The sequence below is a fragment of the Cebidichthys violaceus genome, unplaced genomic scaffold, assembly GCF_023349555.1.
Source record: "Cebidichthys violaceus isolate CVI_PGR_0920_01 unplaced genomic scaffold, fCebVio1.0.p SCAF_67, whole genome shotgun sequence".
Lineage (NCBI taxonomy): Eukaryota > Metazoa > Chordata > Actinopteri > Perciformes > Stichaeidae > Cebidichthys > Cebidichthys violaceus.
In genome coordinates, this window is record NW_027176894.1 from 938,948 (window position 1) to 958,635 (window position 19,688).

Below are 19,688 nucleotides of genomic sequence, written 5' to 3' on the forward strand. Positions count from 1 at the left end.
TTAAAGCTGTTAGGAGTTTTATTTTCTCTCACACGCATGTTGGTCCTCAGAACAGAAAACACATCTCAGCATTTCCTCCCAGAGATTTAATCAGATGCATAGTTAACAGTTTATGGGATTAAGAAGAAAAACAGTGTGTAAAGGACAGAAATCTGTAAACAAAACCATTTCTAAATACAAAGAGAATTTCACAGCTTATGACTGACAGAAAACTAAAATCAACTCTTATGTAACGTGAGTTTCTACCTCAAGACAGAACTGAGGAACTACTTCTTTACTACAAAGCTCAAAACAACAAAGAATAAATGTTTAACTATCAACATCGGTTTATTCACCGACAGAAAAATATTCAAAAACCTCAGAAATGTTTCCGTTTCACCGCTTGTTCCCTTAAAGCTCATCTATCGCAGCATCAGAACAGTGAGCCGACAGAGGACTCCTTTCATGACACATTCAGTGTTGTTGAATTACAGTTACAAGAACACAAATGGTCCGATTGTGAACGTTGCCCTTCATCACTTTCATCATCAGTGAGTTTGGATGGGATGCAGATCGCCTCTGAGGAGTATTTGTATCATTAAAGCTGCAGAGTAGCAGTAATATCGAGGGCAGAATATCAAACCTTCTGATTTAACAGATTAAAACCTCTTTGCAGCTCCAAGTATCAAAAACTGTCAAGCCCCTAAAGTTGGTGTTAAACGTCTGGTCAGATTCTTCTTCAGAGCTGAAGAGAAACATGAACTGAAGTCAAATGAAGTGCTTAAAGTAACAGCGTGTAGCATTTAGTGGGATCTGTTAGCAGACATTGAATACTATATGTTGTGGTTCTGCTACACGCTTGGCACACAGGAGAAGGTTCTGTTGCTCGCAATCTGCAACCTCACCACTAGATGCCGCCAAATCCCACACACTGCACCTTTAAGTGTTTACTGAAGAGCAAGTCCAGCAGTGAACAGACCAGATGATTTATACACCAACATGTCCTGTTCAGTGTGCGTCTTGGTCAAAAGTCTATAAAAATGATATTATGAAATGTATCTTTGAATTATGACAATTATCTTTTTCACAGCGGAGCAGCTCTGCCTGTAAAGATCAAACATCAATCAGCTGATGGTTTGTTCGTTGTATTGTTTTCACAGTTTTAGAGCACAAGACTAAAAACACTGATGTTCTCTCAGAAATATCTCTTCTTCTGAGAGCAGATGTTCCTTCATCTCAGACAGAAAGAAACAGGAGTGAAGGCACAAACATGAAGCAGATTGTCTTGTTGTTTTGGGGCTTTCAGGTCAGAGATACAGTCGTTCTCCACGGACTGATCAGAGACATCACTGGGGGGGGGTAGAAAATCCTGATTAGTCATCACTACAGCAAAATAGATCTCTATGCTCACATTGAAAGCAGACGAACAAAGCATGATGAGTTTGTAATAAATTATATTTTTATCACTTCTGTTCTATCAATTATGTTTTTCCATTTCATTTGACTGTGATTTGGGGCATTTTATTATTTATTTTTATTTCCATTATTTGTTTTAACAATAACTCCTTGAAGGTAAAAAAACAATAAATCATCTCAGGAAATGTTTTTTAATCATAAGTGAGATGATTCATGGATAACAGCTACAAACAGAGAAAACACTATTCAACACTATGAAACCATTTTAAAGGATCTCAAATGTAATAACATAAAACGCTTAAAAAACAAAAACAAGCATGTTTCTAACTTCCTACCTCATAAACAAGAAGTGAAAACATTCAACTTACCAAGATTTATTCAGAGATGATCGTCTGTTGGGAGATTCTCTTCTTTTGAGGGATTTCTTTTTCTGGAATCAAATAAACAAAGGTCCGATATATGAAGTACAACGAGCAGGAAATGTAATTAATATATGAATTATAGGAAATAACAAATGTCAAAAAGGAGTTTTAAGCTTTATTTCACTCCATCCAAATATGCAGGAGCTGATTTCAGCAGACTTGGGCCTCAGAGGCTGACGTAGAGCCAGTGTTGTCTTCATGTGAAGAGAGACTTGTTGAGGTAAACACAGACATGGAGGCTGTAGAGAGGCTGCACATGCACCAACCAAAGCAGATGAAGCAGAAGGGCTGGAGGAAGCATCACATGTCTGTCCTTCTATAACAGCTAGTTGTTCATGTGTTTGTTTTCTTCTCCCCAGTTCTTCACCAGGAAGTGGGAAAACAAGATGACAACACTGAACAATGAAGCAGAGTTTTATCTCCATTGACTTTGATGAAAAGTGTGAATAACATTGAAAGTGTAATAGTTATGAGCTGATCACATGGACTGTATATAAGAAGGCTGAGTGTCATAACTGTTCTTACTGTACGTTGTGTTGACAGATGACACACCCGGCCTCTCACATGAAGCTACACTTGTGGAATGAAGTAGAGCCTGAAAACTCCTCCCTGTGTCTCCTGCTCTCAAACACAGTGAGCTCCACCTTATCAAGGTATTTGCTTGTTCCCTCCCCTTCACAGGTCTAAAGGTCTAAAGCAGACATGTCAAACTAAAGGCCTGCAGGCCAATGTGGACGTGACGGCGACTGTGTCAGAAGTCAGAGATAAACTACAGGACCTTCTGAGAGACAAGTGGACAAACGTCTCACTGGCAGTGACTGAAGTGGACGTTTTACTGTCACCTTCACAAGCAGAGCCCAAGACCAGAGCTGAGTTCTTAAGATATTCAAGTGAAATCACACTGAATCTTGGAGCCTAAATGAATCAACTCCTCCAAGTCATATTCATACTCACATTTTTCGAGGCACCGGCCGAGGAGGTGGAGCAGCAGCCATCTTTGACTCAAGCCTATTAATGAAACCTCAGTCTAAATTAAACAACTCATTTGAAAGCCTTGTTCTTAATGTTTCACACCCAACATGGAAAACACTACAGACAACTATATTTGTTTTAGTGCATCGTCCCCCAGGTCTGTATTCTGAATTCATATCTGAATTTTCAGAGTTCTTATCAAGTTTAGTCCTTAAAACAGATAAAGTACTTATTGTAGGTGACTTTAATATTCATGTAGATGTTGATATTGATAACCTTAGTACTGCGTTTGTCTCATCATTAGATTCGATCGGCTTCATCCAGAGTGAACAGAAACCCGCTCACTGTTTTAACCACACCCTCGACCTGGTTCTGACATATGGCATTAAAATAGAACATTTAAAAGTCTTTCCACAGAACCCTCTTTTATCGGACCATTACCTAATATTTTTGGGATTCTTGCTACCGGAGTGTACGCCATTAGGCAAAGGTTTAACCACTAGAGGTCTCTCTGATGGTGCTGGAACTAAATGTAAAGAAGTGATTCCATCTGGATTTAACTCAATACCGTGTCTCAATGTAACACAGGACTCCTGTGATAACTTTAGTCCGTCTCAGATGGATCATCTTGTCGATTGTGCTACTCGCTCACTGAGAATGAAACTAGACTCTATTGCCCCTCGAAACAAAATGATAATGAAACAAAGGAAGTTCGCTCCATGGTATAACTCTCAAACATTGTGAAAACTTGAAAGGATACGTGGTTCCACCAGTTTGGCGAGTCAGTCTTAAGACATATAAGAAGGCCCTTCGTAATGCCAGAGCAGCTTATTGCTCATCGTTCATAGAGAAACATAAGAACAACCCCAGGTTCCTCTTCAGTACTGCAGCAGGCTGACAGAGTCACAGCTCTGTTGAGCCTTGTATTCCTATAGACCTCAGGAGTTGTGACTTCATGAACTTCTTTAATGATAAGATTATAACTATTAGAGAGAACATTATTAATCTCCTTCCCTCAACCAGTACTGATCTGTCCGCAAATAGAGTAACCTTAGAAGCAGCTGTAGACCCTGATGTATATTTAGAAAGCTTTTCTCCCATCGACCAATCCACATCAACAATGTCTACGTCTAAACCTTCTCCCTGTCTCGTAGACCCCATCCCAACTAGGCTGCTTAAAGAAGTGTTACCTTTAGTTAGCACCTCTTCACTAGATAGGATCAACCTGTCTTTACTAACCGGTCATGTACCACAGTCCTTCAAAGTAGCTGTAATGAAGCGTCTTCTTAAGAAGCCCACTCTTGATCCAGAGGTGTTGGCTGACTATAGACCGATCTCTAACCGTCCCTTCCTCTCTAAGACCCTTGAGAAAGCAGTCGCAAATCAGTTGTGTCCCTTTCTGCATGACAATAGTTTATTTGAGGATGTTCAGTGAGGATTTAGAGAGCATCAGAGCACAGAGACAGCTCTGGTGAATGACCTAACTGCATCAGACAAAGGACTTGTCTCTGTACTTGTGTTGTTACACCTCAGCGCTGCTCCTCTTCCTGGAATGAAGCACAGCTTGATAACCCCTCCCTCTTCCTCCTGCATTTCCTCATTCATTCATTCTGTATCAGTGTGTGTGACTCTGGAAGAGAGAGGAGACGGAGAGAAAGTCAGGGTTTGTTCTAGAAAACCTGCCAACGAGCAGATTAACTGACTCACAGTTTTCACTAAACCTGCTTTCTGAAACAGGGCCCTGGATGGTTCACTGTCAGTCTCTGTGTTCACTTGGTGAATAGAATAATATGAACCATGACCTCTACTCCTGTTAGCATACATCCCCCCACTGCTTCTTCTGATCAATTCATATAGAGCTACGTATGAATTATAGGAAATAACAAATGTCAAAAAGGAGTTTTAAGCTTTATTTCACTCCATCCAAATATGCAGGAGCTGATTTCAGCAGACTTGGGCCTCAGAGGCTGACGTAGAGCCAGTGTTGTCTTCATGTGAAGAGAGACTTGTTGAGGTAAACACAGACATGGAGGCTGTAGAGAGGCTGCACATGCACCAACCAAAGCAGATGAAGCAGAAGGGCTGGAGGAAGCATCACATGTCTGTCCTTCTATAACAGCTAGTTGTTCATGTGTTTGTTTTCTTCTCCCCAGTTCTTCACCAGGAAGTCAGAAAACAAGATGACAACACTGAACAATGAAGCAGAGTTTTATCGCCATTAACTTTGATGAAAAGTGTGAATAACATTGAGAGTCTAATAGTTATGAGCTGATCACATGGACTGTATATAAGAAGGCTGAGTGTCATAACTGTTCTTACTGTACGTTGTGTTGACAGATGACACACCCGGCCTCTCACATGAAGCTACACTTGTGGAATGAAGTAGAGCCTGAAAACTCCTCCCTGTGTCTCCTGCTCTCAAACACAGTGAGCTCCACCTTATCAAGGTATTTGCTTGTTCCCTCCCCTTCACAGGTCTGAAGCTCTAAAGTACAGGTATAAAGAAGATGTTGTGAAATGAGGGAGGTGATTCATCATTCACTGTAGCAAGAGAACACACAGATTGTTTCTGTTCAGAGAAAGTCAAACTATAGTTAAACTATTTAAATCACCAGAGCTTCTTTTATCAAAGATATTTATACTCTTTGTAAAGATTTCTTGAAGTGAAATTATCTTTATTTTCTATAACAGATGAAATGTTGTTCTTGTTGTTTTCTTAATCGTTATACAAAAGAGGTACTATGATGTATTATATAACTAATTATGATCATAATCAATCAGTAAATCATTCATTAGTCTCTTTCACATAAGTGAGATTCTGGTCAAACAAATGTATTATGAGGATGAAGTGAATGTGTTCATGAAATCATTGAACAAGAGTCATTGAACAGACTTCACTGATGGGATGTGAACAAACTGAAGGTTCACATGATGAATAAAGTATTTCTTGATTCAAGAATGAACAAAGTCTTTTCTTCTTGTCTTATTTACAGGGTTTCATACAAAGCTGATGGAGAAAATGTGAAACTAATATGAGAGTATAACGGTTTAATGTGACGTTCTTTAAAAACAGAAATACATTTTACTACGTGTTTAGTTTTGGTAGACTAAATGAATTATCAGTGAATTACTATGTATTCATGTAAACGTTTAACTGATTACAAGAATCCAATTTACTTGACTGTGATTGTGGAGTTGGTCTTCTAGGGGTTAAAAATATGATGCATTCATAATTAACTTTAAATTCAGGGTTAATCACCTTCAACAGTGAACTTCACTCATATTTGTGAGCTTTCTCAGGAGCTGTTTGAGCTTTTAATTTGGATATTGACTTGAACAGTTTTCTCAAGTCACAGACTTGCATCTCCTTTAGAACAAGAACGCAGCATGTGCACAAGTGTGAAGGTGAAGAAGCAGAACTCACCGATACTGCAGAAGTTAAAGCTGTTAGGAGTTTTATTTTCTCTCACACGCATGTTGGTCCTCAGAACAGAAAACACATCTCAGCATTTCCTCCCAGAGATTTAATCAGATGCATAGTTAACAGTTTATGGGATTAAGAAGAAAAACAGTGTGTAAAGGACAGAAATCTGTAAACAAAACCATTTCTAAATACAAAGAGAATTTCACAGCTTATGACTGACAGAAAACTAAAATCAATTCTTATGTAACGTGAGTTTCTACCTCAAGACAGAACTGAGGAACTACTTCTTTACTACAAAGCTCAAAACAACGAAGAATAAATGTTTAACTATCAACATCGGTTTATTCACCGACAGAAAAATATTCAAAAACCTCAGAAATGTTTCCGTTTCACCGCTTGTTCCCTTAAAGCTCATCTATCGCAGCATCAGAACAGTGAGCCGACAGAGGACTCCTTTCATGACACATTCAGTGTTGTTGAATTACAGTTACAAGAACACAAATGGTCCGATTGTGAACGTTGCCCTTCATCACTTTCATCATCAGTGAGTTTGGATGGGATGCAGATCGCCTCTGAGGAGTATTTGTATCATTAAAGCTGCAGAGTAGCAGTAATACCGAGGGCAGAATATCAAACCTTCTGATTTAACAGATTAAAACCTCTTTGCAGCTCCAAGTATCAAAAACTGTCAAGCCCCTAAAGTTGGTGTTAAACGTCTGGTCAGATTCTTCTTCAGAGCTGAAGAGAAACATGAACTGAAGTCAAATGAAGTGCTTAAAGTAACAGCGTGTAGCATTTAGTGGGATCTGTTAGCAGACATTGAATACTATATGTTGTGGTTCTGCTACACGCTTGGCACACAGGAGAAGGTTCTGTTGCTCGCAATCTGCAACCTCACCACTAGATGCCGCCAAATCCCACACACTGCACCTTTAAGTGTTTACTGAAGAGCAAGTCCAGCAGTGAACAGACCAGATGATTTATACACCAACATGTCCTGTTCAGTGTGCGTCTTGGTCAAAAGTCTATAAAAATGATATTATGAAATGTATCTTTGAATTATGACAGTTATCTTTTTCACAGCGGAGCAGCTCTGCCTGTAAAGATCAAACATCAATCAGCTGAAGGTTTGTTCGTTGTATTGTTTTCACAGTTTTAGAGCACAAGACTAAAAACACTGATGTTCTCTCAGAAATATCTCTTCTTCTGAGAGCAGATGTTCCTTCATCTCAGACAGAAAGAAACAGGAGTGAAGGCACAAACATGAAGCAGATTGTCTTGTTGTTTTGGGGCTTTCAGGTCAGAGATACAGTCGTTCTCCACGGACTGATCAGAGACATCACTGGGGGGGGGGTAGAAAATCCTGATTAGTCATCACTACAGCAAAATAGATCTCTATGCTCACATTGAAAGCAGACGAACAAAGCATGATGAGTTTGTAATAAATTATAATTGTATCACTTCTGTGCTTTCAATTCCATTTCATTTGACTGTGATTTGGGGCATTTTCTCATTTATTTTTATTTCCATTATTTGTTTTAACAATAACTCCTTGAAGGTAAAAAACAATAAATCCTCTCAGGAAATGTTTTTTTAATCATAAGTGAGATGATTCATGGATAACAGCTACAAACAGAGAAAACACTATTTAATACTATGAAACCATATTAAAGCATCTAAAATGTAATAACATAAAACCCTTAAATAAAACAAGCATGTTTCTAACTTCCTACCTCATAAACAAGAAGTGAAAACATTCAACTTACCAAGATTTATTCAGAGACGATCGTCTGTTGGGAGATTCTCTTCTTTTTGAGGGATTTCTTTTTCTGGAAATATCAAAAAGAAGAAAAAATAAATGTTGTAGAAAAACTAAGTTATTGTCTTCCGGTGGAGAAACTGAGGAGCATAATATAAAATACAACGAGCAGGAAATACAAAATATCTCAAATTTGCTTCTAAATCAAAAATCTATATTTTGTTCATGTTTTGTCTCTCACACACACACACACACACACACACACACACACACACACACACACACACACACACACACACACACACACACACACACACACACACACACACACACACACTCTAATGCGAGTTTTGTTTCTGAACGTCAGATGTGTTCGTGTTCCTCACCGTAGAAGAAGCCGGAGGAGTTTGTTCGTCTGCAGCCGGTTCCGTCTCTTCCAGTTTCTCCTTTAACCGGTTCCTCTCTGCACATCCGTCACATAAACCACGAATATCAGTTATTATGTGTGACCGACAAGAACAGCAAGACAATTTAATTCATCAATCCAAAAACCACTCGTTTGTGTCCACTTAGTGCTTAAGTTTGGTTCTTCTTCATGTTAAATCTTTCATTCTATTGACCACTCAATAAGTCAATTCAAGTTTTATCGATGAAGATATAATCCATTCTAAAATGAACGATGAGAAAGTCTCTCACTCGTTTTCTTTGCAGGTCCGTCGCGGCTCACAGCGATGGGAGTTGAGCTCTCCGTTGTCTCCTCACCTTCAGCCTTCATCTTCTTCATCTTCTTGCTTTGCTTTGAAAGTGGAGTCGAGTCCATTTCAGGAGGCTCGGATCTCACCGCACCGCCTTCCTCCTCCTCCGTCACTAATTTCTTCTTCTTCTTCGGCGGTTGGTTTTCCTTTGAGGAGTTCTCTTCTTGTTCCGTGTTCACTTTAATCTTTTTCTTCTTCTTTGGTGCGTCGTCGTTCTCCTGAGGAGCATCAGGTTGAGGTCTTTTGGTTGCTTTTGGTCGAGGCGTCTCCTCCGCTACCTCTTGGCTCCGTTTTTGTCTGGAAGAATGAATCGAGTTAACTTCTCTGACAATATTTACAATACAGATATTTGGTAACTGCATATTTTATTGTCTTTTCTAAACGTTAACCTTGTTAGATACACTTTGTGCACGTCGTATATTTCTACTGTCTGAATACTTTGTGTTAGTATATATTCTAATTGTTATGCTCATGCTAATAGTTGTTTATGTCCCTTTAACACTGTAAACTTCCACTAAATACACATTATGTATTTCATATTGCAAATATTTTCCATGGTTTCTCCTACTTTTTCGATGTATGACCAAAAAAAGCCAATTTTTTTAGTTTGTTTAACATTTCCATTGTTTTTCCATATTGTTTGTTTAACTATTTTGGTACTGAAGTAAATTTCCAATACCATATTTCAATACATATTGCGGTTACTTCATTAAATTTAAATGTATGTACATTTACAACAGCTGACAGTAGTATTAACAGCGTTCATGATGTGAAGAACACACAGAAGACAAAGAAAACCTCGACTGACTTCTTTCTGCCGTTGAGCTTCGGGGTTTTTGCCGTCGGTCCTGAAGTGACGCTGCTCTTCTTCATCTCTTGTTTCAGGATCCTCAACCTCTTCCTCAGGCTCAGTTTCGTCCTGAAACGGTGTTTCTTTTTGGCCGAGGAGAGCTGAGAGGAGTCTCCGTCTAAAAAGGAGTTGGGAAAGGGAAAATGAGCAAATCACGCCTTTTTCATAGCTTCCTCTTGGATGAACCATTGCTATCTGACACCTGGTGGCTGATACTGATGATTAAAGGGTCATCAGCGTTGAGCCTTAATCTATTCAAGAGAAGGAGAGAAGTACATCTGAAGTATATTTTTTGACTACCTGTGGCCTCCTGCTCCTTCTCTGTGTCTTTGTCTCCCCCTGCTGGTCCTTCATCAGACTGCATCTCCTCCGTTGTCGTCGTCTTCTTTTTCTTCTTCTTCTTCTTCTTCTTCTTCTCCGTTGTCTGGGCAGGACTTGCAAGATTCTTCACCTCCACTTCTACTACTTCGCTCTCCTCTTCCACTTCTTTCACCTTACTCTTTTTAATTTTATTTTCTGCAGGAGTGACGGGAGTTCCCTCTTCGCTCTCTTCCGCTTCACCTTGCTCCCTTTTCCTTTTCTTAGTCTTCTTCTTCTCTGGTGTAGTGGCCGGAGACACGACCTCCTCCTCCTCCTCCTCCTCCTCCTTCTGATCTTCCTCTGCCACCTCCTCGGCTCTCTTTTTGTCCCTCTTCTTCTTTTTGGCACTCTTGGTGGAAACAGGAGTATCACTGGCTGTATCTACGGCGGATGAGTCGGTGCTCGGCGCATCTGCAGTCGGCGCCTCGACGTCCTCTTTGCTCTTCTTCTTCTTCTTCTTCTTCTTCTTGGGAGTCTTGGCCTCGTTGCAGGACTCCGCAGCCTCCTCGGGGAGCGGTTGGCTGGTTTCCTGCTCGGTTGCGTCGCCGTCTTCGACTTCGATGTTGAGGATGATGGAGATATCTGGGTCTTCTTGCTCGTCTGCCGCCTTTTCCTTCTCTACAACAGAACAGAGAGGCATGCAAAGACAGAGACTTGTGACAAAAGCAACAACACTAGAAAGATGTCCAACGATGCAGGAGCAGGACAGAAGCCAAACGTTTCCACATATCTTGACTTCAGTCATGTGACTTGGAGATCATTGAAGTTATGCAAATTTTTACAAATAAAAAAAATGTAATAATTACACCTGGTGGATACAGACATTTATAAAGAAAGTCAAATGAAACATAAGTAAATAAAAAAATGCAATATTGTGACAAATTTATCAAAATAATCTTAAAAAAAGTAGTGCTATTAAGGGATTTGAGAATACTGTGTTTCGTCATTCAAGGTCTAAGATAGAAACATGTTTTATTTGGTCATAAATAGTCTTAAAAGGTTAGTTGTAATAGTTTGTGTTGGCTACGTTTAGAGCACAATCAAAGGGTTTGTTAGTTCACTTCCACAACCGTCTGAAACCTGCTAAACAAAAATATCCAATATATAAAATAAATGAGACTTCTATTAATTAGATCAATATGTTGAAGTTCACTGCCTCAAGCTGCTGTAAACCACATTTAACATATTCCAGCTCTACTATCTGTGTTACCGGCGTCGGGTTCCTCCGGGGCTGTTTCCGTCTGGTCTTCAGGCTTCAGCGGGGAGGTGAGGTTCTGAGTACACACACACACACACACACACACACACACACACACACACACACACACACACACACAGTATTATTACCATTACAATCATCACTAATTGTGTTTTAGATTCTCTCCTAATAAGACTGAACTGTTCTCATTATGACCTAAAATAATAATCGTTTATCGTACCTCAGACGTCTCTTCCTCCTCTTCCATATTTGGATTTTCAGAATCAGGTTCTGAAGAAATGAAGATTTTGTCATTGTATTGTCTTCATCTGATGCATTTTATCGGTACTTCAGGAGTATAAGAGGTATTTACCCAACATGACATTTAGAGACATACTGAAGAAGAAGAAGTTTAATCCTTAATCCTAAAGAGCAGAAACGGTGAAACTAACAAAATGAGATTATAAATCAAGTATTCTGCATGTCTCCCCTGAGTTTTAGAGGATTAAACACTAATTCTACCACCGCGCCAAATTCCATTTTCAAACATAACAGCGGCATGAATCCACAGTACTTTTGTAAAAAGAAGAAAAAGTCACTTTTAAAGCTGGTTCTCCTTATTTCCTTTATTTCCTTCATAACAGTGGGGATTAAAACAGAGATGTGACTGGTGTGTTAACCGCAAGCCAAACCGACCTGCCTCCTGATTCACCACATGACCGGCGGCAGAGCAGCTTTTTTTATTTTATTTTAGTTTCACAGAGTTTGGCGCAGTTATATTTCCACATTAGATTCTGTGTAAACAAACAAGACCGAGCCTCCACAGGTCCGATGTGTCCCGTTAGCGTGCCGAGGCTGATCGGGGACGTCGTCAGTTTTGCAGGTATTTGGTCATAAAACAAAGTCCAGGAAAGCAAGAAACGTCATGACGGTGGAGCACGGCGAATAAAGAGCAAATTAAATGTTGCTTCTTTTGAGTTCTGATAACGGAGCGCTCTCATTTCTTTATCGCTCTCAAACTCAGAAGCCTTTTTCCGCAGCAGACGTCTCCATTGTCGGGGCAACAAAAGCACAGGTGGAACTAATTAACTGCGGCCCAATTCCAGCAATTATTTCAATGCAACGCAGCGATTAGTGACGTTCCTACCGGTAGTTAAACCAGAGTTTGACAAGTCAAAAATGTCTGCTGAGACAAAAAAAGGCTTCCGCCCTAAAGTCAGGAACTCATTTCAAACACTTAAAATGAGGCGACGGAGTTCCAGGTGACCGATCCTCAGACCGGTCGTCACTCCGGTTTGCTTAACGAGCTCCGACAAGCTTAACGCACACCTGAGAGAAGTTAAACAAGCGACTGACGAAGCGGAAAACTCCTCTGAGCAGAGCTGCTGGAGCGGTTTCTCTCAGCGATCCTTCAAACTATTTACAAGTGTTGGCATTGAGTCCAAGTGCATCATGGTAAAATATTAAACTCTTACGTTTTACTTTCTTTTCTGATTCCTTGTTTTTCCCCCTCAAATGAGCCAAAAGTTCTGCGTTTAAACAGCAAGAGACAAAGTGCTGCCAATAAAAAGGGAAATAGTCTTTTTTTAGCTCCTAAATAAAAATAGAAAAATCTGTAAAAATAAAGACACTTTTACTGCATTTCAAGATTAGTGGATATCTTTTAAAGGTCTGTTACAAATGAATCTAAAGCACACCCTATCGATCCACCCATATTGGAGCTAATAGGCTTTGTCGTTCAACAAAAACAACCGTTTTTTGATGATCCATTTATCGTTTAAGTCACAGTGAGAGTAAACGTCGATTAAACTTTCCTGTCAGTGTTTTGCAGCCGACCATCCTTCTGGCAAACAACTGAGCGGCTGCACCGCGCTAAGTAGAATAGCCTGGACAATTGGACTGTACCATTCTACAACAGCAAGAGGGGTGTTGTCAGGAGCCTTTACATCTGCACCACAGCGGAGGAACGTCGTCACACCCCTGCAATTAACTATGGACCGACCCGCGTAGTGTGTGTGTGTGTGTGTGTGTGTGTGTGTGTGTGTGTGTGTGTGTGTGTGTGTGTGTGTGTGTATATATATATATATATATATATATATATATATATACATATATAATTATTATTATTATTATTATATATATATATATATATATATATTATTAATAATAATATATATATTATTATTAATAATATTATTATTATTATTATTATTATTATATTTTATGCAGTTAGGCGATGGGGAAGTTAGTGTCCCTCGCTCAGAAGAGCACCAACTTGTTTTAAACTAAGTTCTGTTTAATTATGGTGAACTTAGACTTCAGTGCAATGATGTTAAGTTTATGTAGTTATTCTGATTTGTCACTTTGGGTGAATAGAAACTCTATTTTTCCCAGCTTCATGCGTACCCTGCTCTCTCACACATACAATGATTTTAATGTTTACCAGGTAACACCTGTGGAAACACACCTGGACACTTGATACCGTCTTATTAAGCATCCTTCCTATCTAGATTTTCATAATAAATGTAAAACCCATCGTGTGGTCTTTCCTCAGCAGCTTTGAAATCTGCTGGAAAAGGAAAAGACCTCCGAGCCGTTTCTTCACAACAGCTTGTGATTCCTGTCGCTGCAGTGAGAAAGAGGCCACGCACAACGTCAAGAACAAGTCCGGTTATCAAACGTCTCATTGGTTGTTCCTTACCTGCAGGGGGCGGGGCTTCGCTCTCTGCCGGCTGGTCATTGGTCACCTGCCGAGAGGAATCAACAGGTCAACAAACACCGGACGGAGAGAGTTTCTTTCTACTCGTGACACAGATTAGATCCTTTCATTGTCTTGTAAAAGTGGATTTATGCTTCACATTAATTAACATCAATCTGGACATCTTCTTACAGGTATGGTGATGTTTAATCCCAAACCTCCACACGCCTGAATATTCTGAAAGACCTGATGACTCAGCAAAGAATAACTGCTCTCAGTGTTTTCCTACTGGAGGCTAAACGGCGCAAACAATGCACGTCAGAGCGAGTCACAATCCTCTGCTAAATAAGTTTCAGATGTGCAGAGAGTGAGCCGAGGGGGGAAAAAAGAGGCTCGGCCGCGCCAGGAGTCAACAAACACTTGAGTTTTTACGAGTTGTGGTGGAAACTGATTAACATTGCTGCAGCAGAACGGAAAATATACAGTACAGAAAGCTGTTTGGTGGCTCCAATGCAGGACGAATCTAAATAGATTTCAATAGATATGAATATTTTGGCAGCACTTTAAAGTACAGGAGTCAAAAGTGACCGTAGGTTTTGTCTTACACAATCACATACTTTGGATTCAGCGACGGGTCACTAACCTGCGTCAGCTCATCGTCGTCCTCTTCACGCTCCTGGCTGCTGTCGCTGGAGGGATCAGGGGCCACGAGCTGATCCTCAGCCTCATCGGAGGCAGCCGGTCCGGGCTCGACCGGCTCGACAGGCTCAACCTCCTCCTCCTCCTCCTCCTGCTCGGAGCTGGAACCTTCTGCCTCGTTGGAGGCCTCAGCAGACACTTCAACGGGAGCCGACTGCAAAATATGGACAGGTGGGCGGTTGGAACGCCTAGTGAGAAGACCTTCAGTCTCCCAATACTTTCTGACTTCCCCACAATGCCTCGGGGTCGTGGGCGGATTATGAGACAATGAGGCCCCGGGGCACAGACCTGCAAAAGGCCCCACCACCTCTCCACAGGACAGAGACTCACATACTTTAGAATGGTTTGGCCTCTTTTCGTTGTTGCATTGAGTCTCTTTGCAATTGTTGTGGTCTTTTAGTTATTTTTTTTGTCTGTGGTTGCTTTGCCCTCTTTTTGTCGTCGTTTTGAGTCTCTTTGTAGTCGTCTTGAGTCTCTTTGTAGTCGTTTTGATTCTCTTTGTAGTCATTTTGAGTCTCTTTATAGTCGTTTTATGTGTCTTTGTAGTCGTCTTGAGTCTCTTTGTAGTCGTTTTGATTCTCTTTGTAGTCGTCTTGAGTTGAGTCTCTATGTAGTTGTTTAGAGTTGAGTCTCTTTGTAGTCATTTTGAGTCTCTTTATAGTCGTTTTATGTGTCTTTGTAGTCGTTTTGAGTCTCTTTGTGGTCGTTTCGAGTCTCTTTATAGTCGTTTTATGTGTCTTTGTCGTCGTTTTGAGTCTCTTTGTAGTCGTTTTGCCCCTTTTCATTCTCATAGTGAGTCTCTATGCAGCTGTTTTATCTCTTTTAGTGTCTCTGAGATGTAAATCTTTAAAACCTGGTCATGAATGTACACAATGAATTTCTTAAAAGAAATTCTTTAACGACAATAGAATCTATGCCAACTCATTCAACTCATTCACAACTTATCTTATGTGAAACTACAAATCAAAAGTATAAGAAATATATGTTGGCATTGGCAGACACATGGCAGTTTTTAATTACACGGTTACACAACTTTTCATTTGATTTTGTTATTATTAGACTTCTGTTCCGCACGTGGCCCAGATTTAATCTGAGCAGCTGGAAAACAACAGAAACTAAAAACCTGTCTGCTTTCAATTTAATTCTGCTCCGTAGAAACATCTTTGTTATGTTGAAAGTAGAAAAGTGTCGCGTTGCTGTACTCTGATCTATTAAAAACCACAAGTCTTCTGCTGTCAGACACAAAGTAGACAGAACCACAGAGACAGTATCACACAATTTATCTCACAAGAGCATCGTTCTGTCCAAACAGCATCATCTGCTGCATCACTGCTCCGACAGAAAAGAACACACACACACACACACACACACACACACACACACACACACGTGATAACAAACGAACACAAACTTACAGACACAGACGAGACAAGTAGACATGAAATGCGTCTGTGTGTATTTCAGAGGCGTATAACAACACTGGAGCTACTGTCCATCTATCAGCACATTATCACAGTGACTGGACAACAGCTATGTGTGTGTGTGTGTGTGTGTGTGTGTGTGTGTGTGTGTGTGTGTGTGAGACAGACCAGAGAAAGAGGATGAAAGAAAAGTTACTATTTGAAACTTCCTTCTTTAGTTACTCCATCATCTAAATGATTGTTTTAGCAGATCGAGCCTTTAAAATCCAATCACACGCCTGCTTCTGTCGCTTCCATCTGTGTCTGTTGACTCTCTGCTATGATTCGATTGGTTTATTTTAGGACATGCTCAAATCTGCCTCTCTTTGCTCACCTCTTGCGCCGTTGCTTCCTCGTCCTCTTTCTCTTCTTCGTCACTGACTGAGTTGGTTGTTCTGGTTTCCTCTGCAGGACGCAGCAGCAGCAGCCGCTCAGAGGCCGTGTCAGCGTCTGCCTCCTCACAGGGGAGCTCTGCAGTGGATGACTCGACGCCAGCTGTCTCTGAACAACATACAGAATAGTTGTTCAGCAGTTATTGGTTAAAGACGTATGAATTGTACAGCTGATTACAACAACAAAAAACTAACGTACCAGGTAGCGGTTTGGCATCCACATCGTTTTCCTCTGTGACGTTGGAGAATTTTGTGTCTGCTGCTCCTCCTCCTCCTCCTCCTCCTCCTTCTTCTTCGCTGGTGGCGGGTTCTGGTTTGATGTTGTTCTTCTTCACAGTAGTGATGTCTTCCGTCTCCTGCTTGGCGAGCTGAGCCAGAGAGCAAAGCCTGCAACACACACACACACACACACACACACACACACACACACACACACACACACACACACACACACACACACACACACACACACACACACACATTTTATTTTAAATACCTACGGCCCCATACACATACATACTAATTATGAGCATGTTCTTAGTAGGTTTACGGTGGGAAAACTGGCAAAAATAAAGCAGACAGCGTGCAACTTGTGTGCAGTCAGTGTGCCGATATTTGATACTTTTTTCCCACAATGCAATGCACAAAGGAAACGGAGGATCTGCTCACAGCTGGGAAAAATAAAGATAAATAGTGGAAGGTGGCTAAACGGCTCCAGAAAGATCTCAGAAAACAAATATAAGTTATCAATGTTAAGACTTTTTGCTTTCTTTGTTTATTAAGTTGAACAACCAAAGACAGTGTTTTGTTATTAGCGTGTCGTACATGCTGAACAGAACCAGTGAGCAGTATGGATTTGGGACACAGCTCAAGCATTCGTCCGTCATAAATGTGTTTAGAAGTCTCCGACAGCTCGTGTGACGCGTTTGGGAGGAAATAAATTCCTGACGAGCGAAAACCCGTCGAAAGCTTTTATCTGCAGAAAGCTGACGAGGGGCCAGTCCATCGTGAGACGAGCAGCCAGGAACTACAGATGTTTGTGAGAGTCACGATGGGGGACTCATAAAAGAGTCTGAGAGATGCGAACAACCAGAATAAATCAGTGTGACGGGAGGGGATGTGTTTGTACATGACTGTGAACCACACAAAATGTGTGATTTGCATAATTCTGCTTTGATTGTCTTTTGCTACAGAGATGAGCACCGGCTGATCTTTGGGATCAACGATCAACAATAATATTCATCTAAAAACAGCTGTTTGGGGGGAAAAGTTGAGTTATAAACGTGAGCGTGAGAGCTTTTCATTGAGCGGGATCGTGTGACTTTAGAGCGAGAATCACAGACGTGAGCTGATGTCATCCGCTGCCCGTTTAATCCCTCGCAGGGCGGCGAGGGATTTAAAAAATCCCAGAATGCACCGGGCCGAAGGCCAGGCAGTCATTCACAGGGAGACACACGCTAACAAACAGTGACATTCTACCTGCTGAGAGACTGTGAGACTTACAAACGTATGCACGCTCAATCTAACACTAACCCTCCTTGTTTTCCTTTATTTTCATGATTTAAGTTGTTTCCCACTGGGATTAATAACTGATTCTTTATCAATTTATCTCAAATTTCTTTTGACTTTTGATAAAAAGAATAATTATTTAAACTTGTTACGGTTTTTTTCACATACTGGGGCAACATAGGTAATTAATGTAAATTAAAAAAAGGTCCACACTTCCTGTTTGACTTACTTAATCCAGCTTGTGTAGATATCATGAAGGCTGGAGCTCTCCTCCGGTGTCTCCACCTACACACACACACACACACACACACACACACACACACACACACACACACACACAATATTCCTGTAACTCGACTGTGATTGATGTAGATGAAACAAAAAGAAGAGTTCAAAGGGTAACATCAAATTTCCGGCGGTTCAGGAATGCTTCCACTTTGATGCCACAAGAGAGAGAGAGAGAGAGAGAGAGAGAGACACAGAGAGAGAGAGACAGAGAGAGAGAGACACAGAGAGAGAGAGACAGAGAGAGAGACAGAGAGAGAGAGAGAGAGAGAGAGAGAGAGAGACACAGAGAGAGAGAGAGAGACACACACACACACACACACACACACACACACACACACAGAGAGAGAGAGAGAGAGAGAGAGAGAGAGAGAGAGAGACACAGAGAGAGAGAGAGAGAGAGAGAGAGAGACACACAGAGAGAGAGAGAGAGAGAGAGAGAGAGAGAGACACAGAGAGAGACACAGAGAGACACAGAGAGAGACACACAGAGAGAGACACAGAGAGAGACACAGAGAGAGACACAGAGAGAGAGAGAGAGAGAGAGAGAGAGAGAGAGAGAGAGAGACACAGAGAGAGACACAGAGAGAGAGAGACAGAGAGAGAGACAGAGAGAGACACAGAGAGAGAGAGACAGAGAGAGAGACAGAGAGAGAGAGAGAGAGAGAGAGAGAGAGAGGAAAACCAGTTCAACAGGGGGAATGATGCTCGATCATAATACGGCCTCTGTGGGAGCATCAGAGAGATCAGGTTTGAATTTAGAGAATGTTTGAAAGAATAATGTTGAGACGATTGTTCTCTCCTTTCTAGTCTTCTTAAAACTCTGTCAGCAACTTTTAACAATATTTATAGCCGACCAGCCGGAAACCTGAACCCTGTGACTGACCAAAGCTCAGGGTTCCTAATGTCAGACATAAGTAATGACACATTTATGATCTTTTAAGGTTTCAATTGAAACTTTTTACAGTTTATAGACTATACTGAAAAACCCTTAATTATGCAGAGTTTACCTTCTGTTACAGACTTAATGTCTGTGGTTGCATCAGGACAACATATATGCACTATGGACATTTACAGGCTGCAACTGACAAGTGTTATAATTGCTTATAGCTGATTTATTAACATAATGTAGTCGTTATTAGTTGTTTTGGGGCTCTATAACAGATCAAAAAACAGATTCCCCCCCCCCCCCCCCTACAAAGACCCACACTGTGGACACTGACTCGAGCAGATTTTGTGAATGTCCTGCTCGAAAAATGACTCGGTGAATAGTCGGCCGATTACGTCACGGTGGAACAACTGATGGATTAGTCGACTAACCGTCTCAGGTCTGGAACATTTAACTAAAAACTAACAACTGTCACCGTTAACGGCTGCGTTAGTGTGACGGGGTTCTGGACCGGGGTCGGTGTGCAGCAGCGGGCCTGCAGCGGGCCGGTTTTCACCGCCGTGCAGCTGCTGTAACATAATGTTCTTTTCCTCCAGGAGGCCTGAAGGAGGAGGGGACACG

General features: G+C 41.0%; 1 protein-coding gene across 6 annotated transcripts in view; it reads right to left on the reverse strand.

The window, feature by feature from the left end:
* LOC137890626 (uncharacterized protein DDB_G0286299-like) overlaps positions 1–19,688 on the reverse strand; it is a 20,108-nt gene continuing 420 nt past the window's right edge. The window contains exons 2-17 of one of the 6 annotated variants that reach the window (XM_068734787.1): positions 18,123–18,178; positions 16,584–16,771; positions 16,327–16,493; positions 14,477–14,686; positions 13,837–13,882; positions 11,377–11,426; positions 11,148–11,211; positions 9,878–10,555; positions 9,536–9,695; positions 8,669–9,024; positions 8,359–8,435; positions 7,980–8,042; positions 6,214–7,555; positions 5,109–5,274; positions 1,764–4,419; positions 1–1,328 (exon numbers count right to left, since the gene is read on the reverse strand). In XM_068734787.1, coding sequence (XP_068590888.1) covers positions 7,986–8,042; positions 8,359–8,435; positions 8,669–9,024; positions 9,536–9,695; positions 9,878–10,555; positions 11,148–11,211; positions 11,377–11,426; positions 13,837–13,882; positions 14,477–14,686; positions 16,327–16,493; positions 16,584–16,771; positions 18,123–18,178 — 2,109 coding nt within the window. In that variant the 3' untranslated portion in view covers positions 1–1,328; positions 1,764–4,419; positions 5,109–5,274; positions 6,214–7,555; positions 7,980–7,985. Of the gene's footprint in view, positions 1,329–1,763; positions 5,275–6,213; positions 7,556–7,979; positions 8,043–8,358; positions 8,436–8,668; positions 9,025–9,535; positions 9,696–9,877; positions 10,556–11,147; positions 11,212–11,376; positions 11,427–13,836; positions 13,883–14,476; positions 14,687–16,326; positions 16,494–16,583; positions 16,772–18,122; positions 18,179–19,688 lie in introns of all 6 variants that reach the window. The other 5 variants (XM_068734790.1, XM_068734789.1, XM_068734791.1 and 2 more) reach the window with 5 other exon arrangements.